Consider the following 15,115-nt stretch of genomic DNA (forward strand, 5'->3'; position numbering starts at 1 on the left):
GCTCGCCGCTCGGGGACGAGGGGACCCCGTCTTTTGCTTGGGGGTCCCCCCCTGCGGCCCGGCGCCCCATCCCGGCCCCCACGGCGCGCAGAGCCGGGCCGTCCCCGCATCGCGGCGGGCTTTGTCTGCGGAGCGCAGGGCCGCTCCCCGCGGCCGGGAGCCGGGGCGCCTCTGGGAGGGCGGGAGGGGCGGCGGGGAGCGAGCGCGGCGGGGAGGGGCGGAGGGCCGCGGGGGCGCCGCGGCGACCCAGCCGGGGCCGCTCCCGCCCTCGCGTCCCCTCTCATTACCATAAGAAAGGGGGACCCGAGACCGGCCGGGAAGGCGAGGGCGCCCGTCTGGGGAGGGGGGCGCGCTCCCTCCGCCTTTTCTCAACCGTTCCGCTTCTGTGCGCCGAGTCCTCTCCCCGCGCCCGCCCCTAGGAAAAATTAGGGACCTCGACTTTCATCCCACCCCCAGCCTTGCCTCCGAGCCGCGGGTGGAGACCGAAGGCACATCCCTACGCTCCTCGGGTCAAGGAATTCGTCCCCGCGCCCCTGCGCGCGGGAAACTACAACTCCCGGCATGCCCCGGGCGCCCCCGGCGCGCCCCCCTCCCGTCAGTTCCATGCTGCTCCATCCAGTTCATTTAAAACAAAAGAGTTTGAGCGCTGGAAGGGGCTGGGCTCTATTGGGGGCCACTGAGCGCCGCTCCTGGACTGGGGCTCCGTGCGGGAGCCTAAGGGGTGCGTCTGGACGGCGGGGTCTAGAGACTCCCGGGTCCGAGGCGGGAGGGGTGGGGGCAGAGATCCCGCAGCCCCCCGCCCCCCGTCACCCCCGGAGAGGAGAGGAGATCTGCTTTCTCGGTTTTGCTTCTCTTTCCCCCCACCCCCACCCCGGGGGCTGGGGCGAGGGGAGTCGGGTTACAGGGTGTTTGGGGAGGGGGCGTAGGGGGTCTATCTTTCTATCTCGCTTTCTTCCCCTCCCAGTTCTTTGTTCCCCCCCTCCCCACACACCTCCTCTCCTCTCCCCTCCCCTCCTCTCTCTTTTCCCTTCCACCACCTCTCTCTCTCTCCCTCTCTCTCTCTCCCCCAGCTTTTGTTTCGCCATGCCTAGTCTAGTGGTATCTGGAATAATGGAAAGAAATGGGGGCTTTGGAGAGCTAGGATGTTTCGGGGGAAGCGCAAAGGACCGAGGGCTGCTGGAAGACGAGCGCGCCCTTCAGCTGGCTCTCGATCAACTCTGCCTCCTGGGTTTGGGGGAGCCCCCCGCCCCCACGGCGGGCGAGGACGGGGGAGGTGGGGGGGGCGGCGCCCCTGCGCAGCCGGCCGCCCCCCCGCAGCCGGCCCCGCCGCCGCCGCCCGCGGCGCCCCCGGCCGCCCCGACGGCGGCCCCCGCGGCGCAGACGCCCCAGCCCCCCACCGCCCCCAAAGGGGCCAGCGACGCCAAGCTCTGCGCTCTCTACAAAGAGGCCGAGCTGCGTCTGAAGGGCAGCAGCAACACCACCGAGTGTGTACCCGTGCCCACCTCCGAGCACGTGGCCGAGATCGTGGGCAGGCAAGGTAAGCGTGCGCCCAGATCGCGAATGGGGACTGGATCGGGGGCACCCCATCTCTGGCGCGGAAAGTTCATTTCCTCTCTCCTAGTCCGCCTCTGGCTGTGTCCCTTCCCCACAAAGGGGGACCCGCCCCCTACCCTGATTTCCAAGTGCCACAAAGTCCCCTGCTACCCCCGGTCGGGACTGTTCTCCAGACCTTTCCTCCCCCAGGGCCCTGCCCTTAGACAAAGAAATATCCTCTCTCAGAGAGAGGGAAAAGGGAGGGGACCGTCTCCCAATCCAGGGAGGCTGTCCTGAGGGGGTGTCCGCTGGAAGCCAGAAAAACTGGCGGAATGGGCAAAGAGTTTCTCGGAAGCCCCTACTTCGGGCGGCATCTGCTAGTGGGTTAGGGAGCGGGTACCCCTGGGACCCCCAGCCGCCTGGAGTTGCAGACTTTGGGGGAGACCTGGCCAGGGAGCCAGACTGAGTATCTGTCTCTTTGTTGGGCTGTGTAGGAATGGGAGGGGGTGTGGCTCATGGGAGGGTCCCAGCCTGGGGGAGAGGTGGGGAGGGGCCCGGGGAGGAGGCAATCCTGCGGTCACCCACACACCGAAGTTGCACGGTCTGTGGGGTTTTGAGAGGGGTGCCCCCAACGAAGTGCCACGTCCTGGGGGGACCTCTCCTCTTCCGTCTCAGGCTTTTGTTCTGGGCTGGCCACGGCCAGGGGCCGGAGGCCTGGAGCGGGTTCTCTGGCCGTGAGAGAGTAGGACAGGATGGGAGGGGCATGCTGGGGGGTGACGGGCCTTCACCTGGAGATTTGGTGCAAGCGTATTGTGTGTCTGGGCAGCGTTTGGGGAGGGCGTAATTAATCCAGCGTGGTCTGTCTGATACCACCCTCTGTCCCAGCATCCCTGGGCGAATGGGGTGAGGTGTTGGTGGTCCAGACTGAGCAGGCGGGATGGGTAGGACCTTCCCTCTCCCAGTTTCCCAAGGGAGTGGGGGCGGGATTTGGGGAAATGGCCAGGGGCTGGGCTGGGGAGTTGGGGAGGTGGGGAGGAGCAGAGGAAGAACTGTCCCACCGTGGGGAACAATAGGAGCTGCGTTCCCGGCCGGGAGTGAGGGGGGAGGCCAGCCCGGCAAGGGAGAGGGGAGCCGGGGGGCCCTGCCCCTGATCCCACCTCATCCCACCCCGGAGTGCTGGGGGTTGGGGGGATTTTGCAGGGACATCCAGAATGGAGGAGGGGAAGGCGCCGCCGGCCTGCTCAGCGGCCCCCCGTTCCCCCGGGGCACTCCATCTCTTGAGATGCCTGATTTAAAAAGTTAGATTTCCTCTTGTCGCCGGGAACTAGGGACCCAGAGCCCTGGGGTTGGGTGGGGACACTGAGGCCTTTTCCCGTGTGTGGGGGTTGGTCTTCGGAGGCCCCGGAATTTCATGGACTCATTCCTTCCCATCCTGCCTCCGCATCAGATGGGCCTGTCTCGTAGAAGTAGGGGGGTTCCCCCGCTCGGAGGAGACAAGCTCCCCCTCAGTCCTCAGGCATCCGGAAGTCCTCCCTCTTGTCTGACCTCGCTTCTGCTGCAGTGTCCTGCTCCTCTGTGTGACCTCTAGGAAGGTGAAGCCCAGTGGGTCTGCCTTGCAAGAGATGCTTCTTCGGGCGCGCGAAACCCAGGGCGAGGCCCACTGCCGGTAACGCGGCCCTGGCCTGTCCTCACCCCAAGCCAACCCCCAAGGGCACCTGGCCCTCACTTAAGTTTGCGGGCCCCAAACTCAGAGCCAGAAGCCGGGCGCCTGGGAAATGCCACGGGAATAGAAGGCGTGGGAGGAGAGACCCCACGGTTCCTCTCCGCTTCAGGCCTCACAGACAGACAGGCATTCACTGGCGGTACAGCGGCAAGGGTGTGAGCGTGACAACAGGTAGGACTTCTCACCTGCCAAGAGGCCTGCGGACAAAAAAGGGAGGGGCACGTGCCCCTTCCTGAGGTCTCAAAGGTGAGGAGAGCTGCCCCCAGCCCACCGTACCGGCCCACCCGCCCGCCCATCCGCCAGGATTAGAGAAGAAGCCATCTGGAGTGGAGGAAGGAGAAAAAAAATGAGCTCGCCTCAGGCCTGTGGTTGGAGGATTGGGGCAGAGGCAGAAATCTGGGACACGGGCTTGGTTTTGGAAGGATGGGGGTGAGAAAGGGGATGGGGGGGTGAGTCCCTTTGCCAGTGGGCTGGGTGGGAGTTTCCTGGCGAGCGGGAGGGTGCTGTCTGCGTGCTGGGGGGGTGGGGGGGCAGCGGGAGGAGGGAAGGTCGCGAAGGGTATCCGTGTGAGCATAGGGTGCACGAAAGTGCCCTGCGAGTATTGTTTAGAGAAAGGCACACGGTGCATCATGGCTCTCGGGCCCTTGTGTGCAAACTCACACGCATGTGGCACGTGTGCCTCGAGAAAGCGTGTGAGTCTCCGTGTGAAGCCCAGGGCAGGGGCAGGGAATGTGGGAGTCGAGAGAGGCTGGTCCAGGCGGCCCGAGGTCTACAGCCTTCGGAGCCTCCGGAGCCTTCGGAGCCGGGGCGGCCAGCCCCCTCCCTCTCTCTTCCCCCTTCTCCCTCTTTCTTTGTCTCTTTGTCTCGGCTTCTATCTCTCCCTGCCTCTCCCCAACCTCCAGCCTTAACCCACTCCTACTGCAAAGGGGAGCATGGGTCCAGAAGACCTCTTCCCTCACCCAGCTCGCCCCCCAGCCCCTCTCAGCTCCCCTGCCCCCAGGGGCCAGGGCGGCAGGAGTGTCCATGGGCCGGGTGCTGTCCCTCACACGTCATTATCTTCATACTCCTCTTGTCCCTCTTGAAACTGATCCTCAGCCCCTTCGCAATCTCCCACACTCCACTGCTGCTGCGAAGTTGCTGTGAACCTCAGTGGACAGAAGGCGTGGGGGGTCCTAGAGCTGATGGGGGTCGTGGGCCCTAAGTAGGTTGGAGGACAATTTCAATGAATGGAGGTCAAGTGAGGAGTAGATTGTCGGGTTATTCAGTGCATTGGGGTCCGTGGAAAGATCAGGGTCAGTGACAGGTGCGGGGGAGGTGGAGCGATTTGGACGTTTGGAACCGCACGTGTTTGGGGAGGAACCGGTGCGCGCGCCTTTGAGGTTGGCAGCTCGTCTGGGAGGTTCGGCGATTATTTCCGCGTTTCAAGGACTGAATGAACTTGGAGGGTCCGGAACGGAATTCGAGGGAAAGTTGGTACGGTTTGAAATCTGTGACAGACACGCTCGGTAGATCCGCGATACGATGAGTGGATTGCTCACGCCTGGGTGTGTGGGGGCGGGGTGCAGAGGGCACGGAGAGGTTCCTGCTCTGGCTGGCGGGGGTATCTGAATAAGGATCAGGAGCTTATTGGTCCCCGCAGCACCTTCCCGCCTGGTGAGTTTCTTTTCTCCCCGCTTCCCTACCTGACCCAGGATGCAAGATTAAGGCTCTGAGGGCCAAGACCAACACCTACATCAAGACCCCGGTGCGGGGCGAGGAGCCAGTCTTCATGGTGACCGGGCGGCGGGAGGACGTGGCCACAGCGCGACGGGAAATCATCTCCGCCGCCGAGCACTTCTCCATGATTCGCGCGTCGCGCAACAAGTCGGGCGCCGCCTTCGGCGTGGCGCCTGCCCTGCCGGGCCAGGTGACCATTCGCGTGCGGGTGCCCTACCGCGTGGTGGGGCTGGTGGTGGGCCCCAAGGGGGCGACCATCAAGCGCATCCAGCAGCAGACCAACACGTACATTATCACGCCAAGCCGCGACCGCGACCCGGTGTTCGAGATCACGGGCGCCCCGGGCAACGTGGAGCGCGCGCGCGAGGAGATCGAGACGCACATCGCCGTGCGCACGGGCAAGATCCTCGAGTACAACAACGAGAACGACTTCCTGGCGGGCAGCCCCGACCCCGCGCTGGACAGCCGCTACTCGGAGGCCTGGCGGGTGCACCCGCCCGGCTGCAAGCCGCTGTCCACCTTCCGGCAGAACAGCCTGGGCTGCATCGGCGAGTGCGCGGTGGACTCCGGCTTCGAGGCCCCGCGCCTGGGCGAGCAGGGCGGGGACTTTGGCTACGGCGGGTACCTGTTTCCGGGCTACGGCGTGGGCAAGCAGGACGTGTACTACGGCGTGGCCGAGACCAGCCCCCCGCTCTGGGCGGGCCAGGAGAACGCCACGCCCACCTCGGTGCTCTTCTCCTCCTCCTCGGCCACCAAGGCGCGCGCTGGGCCACCGGGAGCGCACCGCTCTCCGGCCACCTCCTCCGAGCTGGCCGGACTCCCGAGACGCCCGCCGGGAGAGCCGCTCCAGGGCTTCTCCAAACTTGGGGGCGGCGGCCTGCGGAGCCCCGGCGGCGGGCGGGATTGCATGGTGTGCTTCGAGAGCGAAGTGACTGCCGCCCTGGTGCCCTGCGGCCACAACCTGTTCTGCATGGAGTGTGCAGTTCGCATCTGCGAGAGGACGGACCCGGAGTGTCCTGTCTGCCACATCACAGCCACGCAAGCCATCCGAATATTCTCCTAAGCCCCACCCTCACCCCCCCACCCACCCCCGCCCCGTGCCTCCCGGGGCCCCTCCCCGGGCCCGCCCATCTCTCTTCCACTAGGGCCCAAGGAACCAGTCATTTGAGGGGCAGGTGAGGATACTTGCTGGCTGGAGGGGGGGGATGGTGGCTGGAGGGTGGGCCACTTTCAGAGCCTCTGGTCACCCTGTCCTGGAAAGGTTGGGAGGGGGCCGGACCGGAAATTGACTAGAGTTACAACTCTGATACCTCAACACACCCTTCAGTCTGCAAGCAGCTAAAAGGAACTTATATTTTGCCAGAGGTGGCAGCTAAAGCGTCCCGACCCCCCTCTGTCCACCTCCCAGCCTGTGTCACACTACCCCTTCCTCTGCGGAGGGGAGGGGCGGGGAGGGGAGGGGGAGAATCGCCATCCCTTACCCAGAGGTGCTCTTCCCATCCTCAGGCCTTCTGGTCGTGATGTCCCACCTCCTAACATGGCCCTCGGGGCCCTCCACTGCCATATCCAGCTTGGGACTCTGTTCCTGGGTTTTCAGCAGTGGGAGAGGCTCGGGGCCCTTTCAGAAGCCTACATCGATTGTGGGGGGAGGGGGAAGCGAGTCAATCAATAAAGGGCTCAGACCTGTCCGTCCCGACAAAGCTGGGCTGGAGGGGCTCCGTCTGCCCCCTCCGGCTTCTCCCCTCTGCCCCCCGCGGACTCTCCTTTGACTGTGCCCTGTTCCCCAGGCCTTCCCTCAGGCCTTCCCTGGACTTCCCCTCGGTGGCCGTGGTCACTCCCGCCCTTTCTCTTCCTTCCCTTCTCCCTCCTGCCCTGTCCAGCCCAGCTTTGGGGACACCATCCTCCTGGGGAGTTGTAGAGAGGACATTTTGGTGGTCGCCCCTAATTCCTCTTCTGGCACCTGGAGGCCCTCTCCCCCATTCCTCCAAAGAAACACCTCAAATTCTTCATGGAATGTATCCCCGTTCTCAGTGAATATTTGAGGAGGGGACTAATATTGGGGTACAGAAGGGCCGCCCCTCCACCTTTGCCATCTCTGGGCATTACGTTTAGGGAGCAGCCCGCCTGCGCTGGATGTCCCAGCAGTGGGTGGGGCAGAGCCAGGTAGTGGGTCTGCTGTTTCAGGGAGCAGGAGAGGCTGTGGGGGCCCCCTCCCCGTGCCCCTTCCTGGACCTGACCCCAACCCGTATTCAGAGCAAATCGTGAAGTGTGTCCTACCTGTTGTGGTTGAGAGAAGCCACATCTTCAGAGAGGGGTCAGTCCAAGGCCAAGCAGGACTAGGGGCTCAGAGCCTGTCGGGAGTCATGGGTTGTCACAGGCCTCCGGCCCCCTTAGCTGCTTCCCTACCGCTCACTCGCCACCAGCCTCCCACCCTCCTGGTTCTGCGGGCCGGGCCAGGAGAGGGTGGGGGATGGGGGGGTCCCTGGAGATTCTTGTAAATAATGGGGTGGGACTGTTGTGGGTGTGCTCCGAGCACCTAAGCTCCGGAGTCCCATTCTTCCTGGGTGGAGAGGGGGTGCAGGGATGGGGGTACAGAGGGGACTTCCTCCTCTCCTTCCTCCTGTTGTGAATGAACTCACCTCTCGGCCTTCCCTCCAGACCACCAGCTTGGGAGAGGAGAGGAAGGTCACGGCCAGGAAGACTGGCCTGCGACAACTTCCCTCCTCCCTGCAGATGTGAGCCATCCTGAGATGTCTGTACAATAGAAACCAAACCAAAATGGGCACCCTCTGTCGCCCGGGGTGGGGGTGGGGTGGGGTGGGGTGGGGTGGGATGTCCGTCTGTCGACCCCCCTCCCCCTCTCCACTCCTTCCCCACAAAGGCGGAAGACTGTTACACTAGGGGGCTCAGAAAATTCAATCTCACCCTTCCTAATCGAGCCAGACCTAGACACAAACGCGAAATACAGAGCGAGAGACGAAATACAGGAGAGAGAGAGCGTGAGAGGGAGTGAGGTAGGCAACCAACAGAGGAGAGAAAACAAATAGCAAAAAAAGAAAAAACAGTTCTTTATAATTTAATATTCTATTTTAATAAAGGTGTTTATTACCGTATAAATGTAGCAAAGAACCTGGGCTAATATGAAAAAAAAAAAGACTTTTTATTAGGTAATTTATTATATGAAAAAGGATATTTTATTTTATGATAAAGTGATCCTTAAAAAAAATAAAAAAACTTTAGAAGGTTTAGAATATATGTAGGGAGAGAAGAAAAAAATACATTTGTATTCAGAGTTAAATCTTAAAAAAGTGTTTTTAATATATGTTCGGGTTTACGTTCCTTTTTTCCCCCACTTTTTTTTGGGGAGGAATGTCATGTGCTCTTGGGGGGGAGCATCCTGGGACGGATGGCGGAGACAGGGGCTGGGGGAACGTGTCCCTCTGGAGCCCTGCAAGTGGATTGGATTTCACTCCATGGGCTCCCTTCCCCTCTCCCCTCCCCCTCGGGGCGGCCGGCAGAGCCAAACAAAGAAAGGGATTAACAAGAAAGGAGGAAGCTGGAGGACTGAGGACCTGGGGCGCCGCCCCCCCTTCCACTGCCCTGTCCCAGGGCGAATGGGGAGGAGACGCCGGAGCAGGCCCGCAGGCCCCTCAGAGAGGTGTGAGATTTAAGAGAAAAAAAAATTTTTTTAACCAAAAACGAGAGAGAAGAAAAAGAAACCGAGGGGTTTAAAAGAAAAGAATACTACAAAATAATTATTAATAATAATAATTCAAATTTATTTCATATAATCCTAGAGAAAAAGAGAAAGAATTACTAGTTACTTAGTAGATGATATTCAGATAGCTTAAAGTTTAGTAGCGTTGCGGACCCCCGGGGTCCAGTAGAATGTATAAAAGTAAGGAAAGGAAAGTAGAGGCAAGTGTCCGAGTCACCCCATCTTCAGATGCCAGAGTGCGGGCTTCCGGTCTGCGGGGGGTCGATTCTGAGAACCCCTGGCTTTTTCACTTGTAGGACAAATCGGTGAGGGGCTCGGTTCCCAGGGTCTTGGAAAGGACGAGCGCTGATCATGTCGACCAGGTGGGGGCAGCAAGGGAGGGTGACCCTGCTCCGCGCCCAGGCACCTGGGGACAGAATGGAGGGTGGGGACTGCCCAGCCCCCACCCTCCGGGGCCCAAACGAGGCCGCCCTTGGAGTGTGACCTCACCCCCCCCTCCGCTGCAGGTTGGTTCGAGAGCCTGGTAGGTCACTCCACAGACAGACGCACGCACTTTCCACCTTCTCAGAGCTCCGAGGGGACAGAGGGCTCCCTCCCCTCCCCGTCCCTGCTCCCACCCAGCATTCCACTTAGCTTTGGGCAACGAGCGACAGGAGTAACAATCTCGATCGTTCCTTAAGAGCTGCGCGTTACAGCTTTGCAAAGTGGTTCGTTGTCTCACTGAAGTTGGAGTCCAAGGACTCGCCGCCCCGGGGGCGCGTGGGGCGGAGACGCCGTCCTTGAAGGCTCGGGAAAAGGGGCCCCAGGGCGCGGAGGCGGGGAGAGGGCAGCAGAGACTAGGGGACCCGACCCTAACCCTCTCTGCTCCAGCCCACCTCCATCTGTCAGCGTTTAGGTAGGGGTCACCCACCGTACCCCGGCTTGGAGGGCTCATCGCTCTCCCCACGGGACATTGGGGAGCTTGGCTTTTGCATGCGAGAAATCCGTGTTTCGAGCACTTGCCTTCCAGCAACCCGGCTTGTCGCCAGGTCAGGCCCCGCCCCCGAGGCCATCCGAGGGGGTGCAGGGCCCCTCGGCTCTTTTTGCCAAGAGGACCCTGCTCCGCGACACCAATGACTGCCGTGCCCTTCCTGGCCCTAGACCCCAAACGCATCTCCCTCTCCCCACCCGACTTCTCGCCGCACCTAGAGACAGTGCCCCTGCTCTTTTTGTCCTAGAAACCCCGCTAGTTTGGGAAGGTAGCGTCTAGGGTGGGGGGGGCTTCCTTCCCGCTCGAGGGTGCGGGTGGGGTAGGGGGGGTGGGCAGAGACAGCCCTGGGGCAGGGGGTGGTCTCTCGGCTGTAGAAAGTAGAGTAGGATCGTGGTCAGACTTAATTTGAGGCTTCTAGTGAGAACACAGGACTCCACCGAGGAAAAATAGTTCAAAAGCAAAATAAAGGCGGGAAACAAAACGGACCCATGAATAATCTAGTCAAAGTGATGTTGCACAAAATGCAGAGAAACCAAGAAGGGGGAGGGTTAATGTATTAAATGTGCTATTAAGAACTTAATTTTATTAAAAGGATTATTACTTAAGGCTCTGGCTTTTGTCTCTGCCTGTGGGGACTGGAGGGGGGGCCTTCTCCAGCGATTCTGGGGGCCCCTGCCCACCTCACAGGAAGTGGCTGGCCCCTCCTGCCTGCTCTTCACTGCTCCTGGCTGGAGACCCAACATCCCGTCCCCTCCCTTCTCCCCATTTACCCCTGTCTATTCCTTGGGGGTACAGTCAGACCTCCGTCCACCCTCCATGGAGAGGCTGGGGGCCCCGTGGAGAAGGGGCAGAGCCTGAGAAACAGGACTTCCCCACCAGAGCCAACCTGGCCCCGCACACCACACCCCCTCTTCTTTGGGGTGAGGAGGAAAGCGGGATAGAAGACCTGGAGCCACCGCCTCCTAAGCTGAACCCCGTCTTTCCCCAGCACGCACCCCACGAGCAGGGCTGACCCCGACTCCCCTTCTCCCTGCCGTCTCCCTTCTGCCTCCTCCCCTCACCCCGGCGTTGGCGTGACCTCAGCTCTTGGCACCGGGGCCCTGGGCAGCAGATGGTGCCCGCGATGGTTTCCTTTGTCTCTCCCAGAGATAGCCCCTCTGCCATGCTGTCCTCCCCCACCTGCACTGGGGGCTGGCAGAGGGACGGGCGAGCACCTCCCACCCCCTTGGCACTGTCCCCAGACCGCAGGACTCCAGAGGCAGCTGGCCCTGGGGGGGCCGTGGGGACAGTGGGGAGGGTGGCGGGGGAGGGGAAGGGGAACAGGGACTCTGAGGAGGGACTGGAGTTGAAGGGGAGGCACAGACAGGAGGCAGCAGGACGGCCGGGCGTTGATACAAAACAGCTTTATTCAGGGCCCTGGTCTGTGGGGGTGGCGGATGACAGCGGCATGTGGGCGGGGCCTGAAGACCTAGAGCTCTGTTGGGGGCGCATGGGGACTGGCCACTGTGACATCCGGAACCGCAGGGCAGGGGCTGGCTGGGCTTGGGGGGCATGGCTGGCCGAGCTCAGGTCAGAGGCTGATGCAGCAGGCCCGCTTCCCACCAGGGCCGGGCTCCTGCCCAGCCTGGGTGCCGCCCACAGTGATGGCGTTGGTCCGGGTGCTGCTCTGCCGCTGCTTGGACACCTTTGCAAAAACCTCTGGGCGGGCAGAGGGCAGCGGTCAGGTCAGAAGGAGGTTTGGAACCCACAGTCCCGTGCACACACCGCGTGTCCCCTTCTGAGAGCTGGGGGTGAGGGCGGGGGTCACACTTTCGCGAGGTTTTGCCAGAAGGAAGTGGAGTTGAGTCCCTTCTACTTACCTGGGTGGAGTGGGACTGAGTCTCGGTCACCTGGCTCCTAAGCTCCAGGCTGGGGCGGGGTGCTGAGGGGAGGCCTGAGGGGGAGGCTAGGGGCCCCCAGGAGGGCTGAGGAGCCAGAGGGCGGAGAGGGTTGAGTGTCTGCATTCCTCCCACCACCCATGGAAGCCTCTGGAAGCCTCGGGGATGGGACGGGGTGCCGGACGGAGCGGAGCTCTAACCTTTGAGGACAGTCTCGAAGGCCAGCTCCACGTTGGTGGAGTCCAGGGCCGAGGTCTCCAGGAACAGCAGCCCGTTGTTTTCTGACAGGAAAGGAAACGCACCGTTAACTGTGGGGTCAGAGGCGACGGTAATAATATTTACTTCACGTTTACTGCGTGCTAACCCCTGGCCCGCGTCGCCCACTTGATTCTTAGAACCACCTGTGAGGCAGGCCTGACCACCCAGAAACGCAGAAAGAACGAAAAAGAACTTGCTCGGGGCCCCGTGTCTAGGAACTGGCCAGGCCACGGTGCGGGGCCGTGGGACTCGGGCGCCCGCGCACAAATGCTGCTCTGGCTGCCTCCAAACTGCGGAGGACTCGGGGGCAGGTGTGACGCAGGCGGTGAGAGCCCCACATGCACGAGCATCTCTGAGCGCTGCCGGGCGGGGCTGTCTTAACATCCAGTATAAACAGTTGCCCATAACGACACTCTCAGGGCAAGTGGTGGGACATAGTGAGGGACACAGGGGCACAAGGTCGGGGGGGCGGGCGGAGGGCTCAGGCCGCCGCGGGGCTCACCGGCGAACATGCGGGCCTCGTCAGTGGGCACCTCCCGGGCCTGGCTGAGGTCACTCTTGTTGCCCACGAGCATGACAACGATGGTGGCCTCGGCGTGGTCGTACAGCTCCTTCAGCCAGCGCTCCACCACGGAGTAGGTCTGGTGCTTGGTCAGGTCAAACACCAGGAGGGCCCCCACTGCGCCACGGTAGTACCTGTGTGGGCAGAGGCCAGGTCAGGGCCCTCGAGCCAAAAAGCCAGGACACGTCCCAGCGATCGGGGCTTGGGCCCAGGGAGCCGGACCCAGACAGGGCTGGCACCGGGCTCCGAGAACCTTCTGGAGCCCTGGTCTGGGAGCCTGATGGCCCCCCGCCCCGCTTGGAAACTGCTGGCTCCCTCCTTCCCTCGCAGCCCCTCTGCCTCAGGCCCTCGGTCCCGATTTTAGCCCCTGCCATCCGCCAGCACACACCTGGGCTCTGGGCCGGTCGGCCTCCCGGATGCCCCCGCCCCCAGATCCTCCCGGCTCCACGGCCCTCAGTGCCCTCTTCTCTCTCGAGGTCGTCTTTCCCTGACATGACCCCCTGCCGCACCCTCGCAAGCAGCCAGCCACTCCCGGGGCTCGATGCAGCTTCTTCAGACCGGTGACACCTAACCACTCCTATTTTACTGAGGAGTCAGCTGTGGCTCGTAAGAGGTCCGGTGACCAGCCCAAGAGTGATGAGTGTGTGTAAGCAAAGCCCTGCCTCCTGCCTCCTGCCTCCTGCCTCCTGCCTCCTGCCCCGGCCACACGCTCAGACCGCCCTTCTCACATCTGGCCTCCCACTGACCGGAAGCCACTCTGCTTGTGGTGTCGGGAGGCCTAATTTCCTGTGTGTCCTCTGAGTCCTTGTCCGAGGGGCCAGCCTTCCACCTTTGTGCAAAGCACTGGGCAGGAGCGAGGGTGCTCCCTGTCCCGGGCCTGCCCCCATCCCAGCCCTCACGAAGCCTCAAGGCTCTTGTATTTAAACAGGGGTGGATGACAGCACCTCACTCCCATGGCACCTGGAGGAACACCTAAAATACCCAGCGTAAAGTGCCTGTACCTTGCTCGGCACATAGCAAAGGCCGTGCTGCAGTGACTCTTAGTCCAAGCCCAGGAGTCAGTATCACCCTGCCCTGGCTGGGACCTGTGGCTGGCAGTCTGGTGCCTTCTCAGCGGCCGGGACGGCCAGCGCGCTGCCACTGGGAGCCCCGCCTCCTCCCCCCACGCTCCGCCTGTCCCCCAGAGTGTTCCCTGACTTCCCCAGCACCCCACGCCGCAGCCAGCCCCCGGCCCGGGCTCACGCCGAGGTGATGGCTCGGTACCGCTCCAGGCCGGCCGTGTCCCAGATCTGGGCCTTGACAGCAGCGGTGCCCAGCATGACGGTGCGGGTGGAGAACTCGACGCCGATGGTGGTTCGGCTGTCGTGGCTGAACTCGTTGCGCGTGAACCGGGATAGCAGGTTGGTCTTCCCCACACCCGACTCGCCGATCAGCACCACTGGAGGGGCGGAGAGGCCAGGCTGAGCGGGGCGGAGCCGCCAGCCCCCACCCCTGCAGCTGGGGATGGGTGGGTGGGGGGTCCTGCACGCCAGCAGGGGCAGGAGGGCAGAAGACTGAGGCCGGCCAGAGAGGTCCTGGCAGAGGCTGGGGTCTGCAACTCCGCGCGATGGGCCCGTCGGGCCGAGGGGCCGAGCGCTCCAGGCCCCATCTGCTGAGACAAGGCTGGAGTTCTCTGGGCCGCCCATGGGCGTCGGTGCTCGGGCGCTGAGTGGCAGGACAGCAGGGGCGTGGCCGTGGGCAGGGTGTAGGTCTGGGGGAGGGTGCACCCCCCTGGCGCAGGGCGGTGAGCACACGCATGTTTGCGAGTGGGAGGCTGGTGTGCGTGTGCACGGGAGGGGCGGAGGTGTGAACGGAAGTGTGGGGGGGGAGTTTGGCAGATGGCTCGCTCGCCTTGGTAGGGAGGAATGGCAGGGAGTGTGTAGAAGTTAGGACCCAGTTGTCCCCAAGGAGACGCAGTCTTCCCCGGCGGAGACCAAGGGCTGGGCCTTAGACCACCTGTGTGCCCTTCAGCAAGTGATTTACACTCTCTGACCTTTTTCTTACAAAAAATGGGAACAATAGAACCTGTCTCGTGGGTAAAGACACAGGGCCCAGGATGTCGCCGTCATGACCTGCTGGTGGGCCAGTGCCCTTCCCTTCGGGTTTTCAGGAACAGTGGCCCCCCCGGAAGGGCCGTGAAGAGCCTTGGAGCCGGAGGGCGGGGTCCAGCGCCAGCCTGACCCACCGCAGGAGGGCTGGGCTGCTGTGTGTAAGACCCACAGACTAGACCGGCCCAGGATTACGGGAGGCCACCCGGGGTTCTGGAAAGGCGGGCTGGTGCCCAACGACTGGGAGCCACGTGTTCTGGGCTCTGATCCCTCTCAGCCTCTGCTAGCTTTGTGGCCTCGAGCAAGTGGCTCATCTTCTCCGGGTCTCGGTTTCCTTGTTTGTAAAAAATTCCCTGTTTGTGTAAGGCAGGGGAGAGCTGGGAGCAGTGTGGGTGCGTGTGGGTGTGTTCCTGCCTCTCCCCTACCGAAACGCATCCCCACTCATCCCTCCCCGTGGGCGGGTGCCTAACCCCATCCGTGGGCCTCGAAGGTGCTCAGGGCTTTGTCATCGGACAGACTCGGGTTTGTGCTGCCTTTGTGACCTTTTGGAAGCTGCTTACTCTCCATCGTCCTCAGCCGTGACGTGGAGACACTCGCTGTGCCGACTCACTCACTCTCCTGAAGGTTTTACACACATCGACTCCTTTAACCCTTAGGGCAGAGCCGCAAGA

General features: G+C 62.5%; 2 protein-coding genes across 3 annotated transcripts; one reads left to right on the forward strand and one right to left on the reverse strand.

Annotated features, from left to right (window-relative positions):
• The first annotated feature begins 282 nt into the window (after window positions 1-282).
• MEX3A (mex-3 RNA binding family member A) lies at window positions 283-6,086 on the forward strand. Its single transcript, XM_039849882.1, has 2 exons — window positions 283-1,537; window positions 4,948-6,086. The coding sequence occupies exons 1-2, from the start codon at window positions 562-564 to the stop codon at window positions 6,033-6,035; spliced, it is 2,064 nt and encodes a 687-aa protein (XP_039705816.1). The 5' UTR covers window positions 283-561; the 3' UTR covers window positions 6,036-6,086.
• A 4,934-nt stretch (window positions 6,087-11,020) lies between these two features.
• Window positions 11,021-15,115, reverse strand: RAB25 (RAB25, member RAS oncogene family). 2 transcript variants are annotated; one of them, XM_039849746.1, is made up of 5 exons: window positions 14,915-15,115; window positions 13,600-13,795; window positions 12,298-12,491; window positions 11,738-11,818; window positions 11,023-11,358 (listed from the first exon to the last, which is right to left on the reverse strand). In XM_039849746.1, exons 1-5 carry the CDS (start codon window positions 15,009-15,011, stop codon window positions 11,231-11,233), a joined length of 696 nt encoding a protein of 231 aa, XP_039705680.1. In that variant the 5' UTR covers window positions 15,012-15,115; the 3' UTR covers window positions 11,023-11,230. The 2 variants fall into 2 exon arrangements, with proteins under 2 accessions (XP_039705679.1, XP_039705680.1); XM_039849745.1 differs by having other exon boundaries at window positions 11,021-11,358; window positions 13,600-15,050.

The sequence above is a fragment of the Pteropus medius genome, unplaced genomic scaffold (genome assembly GCF_902729225.1).
Source record: "Pteropus medius unplaced genomic scaffold, Ma_sr-lr_union100, whole genome shotgun sequence".
Taxonomy (NCBI): Eukaryota; Metazoa; Chordata; class Mammalia; order Chiroptera; family Pteropodidae; genus Pteropus; species Pteropus medius.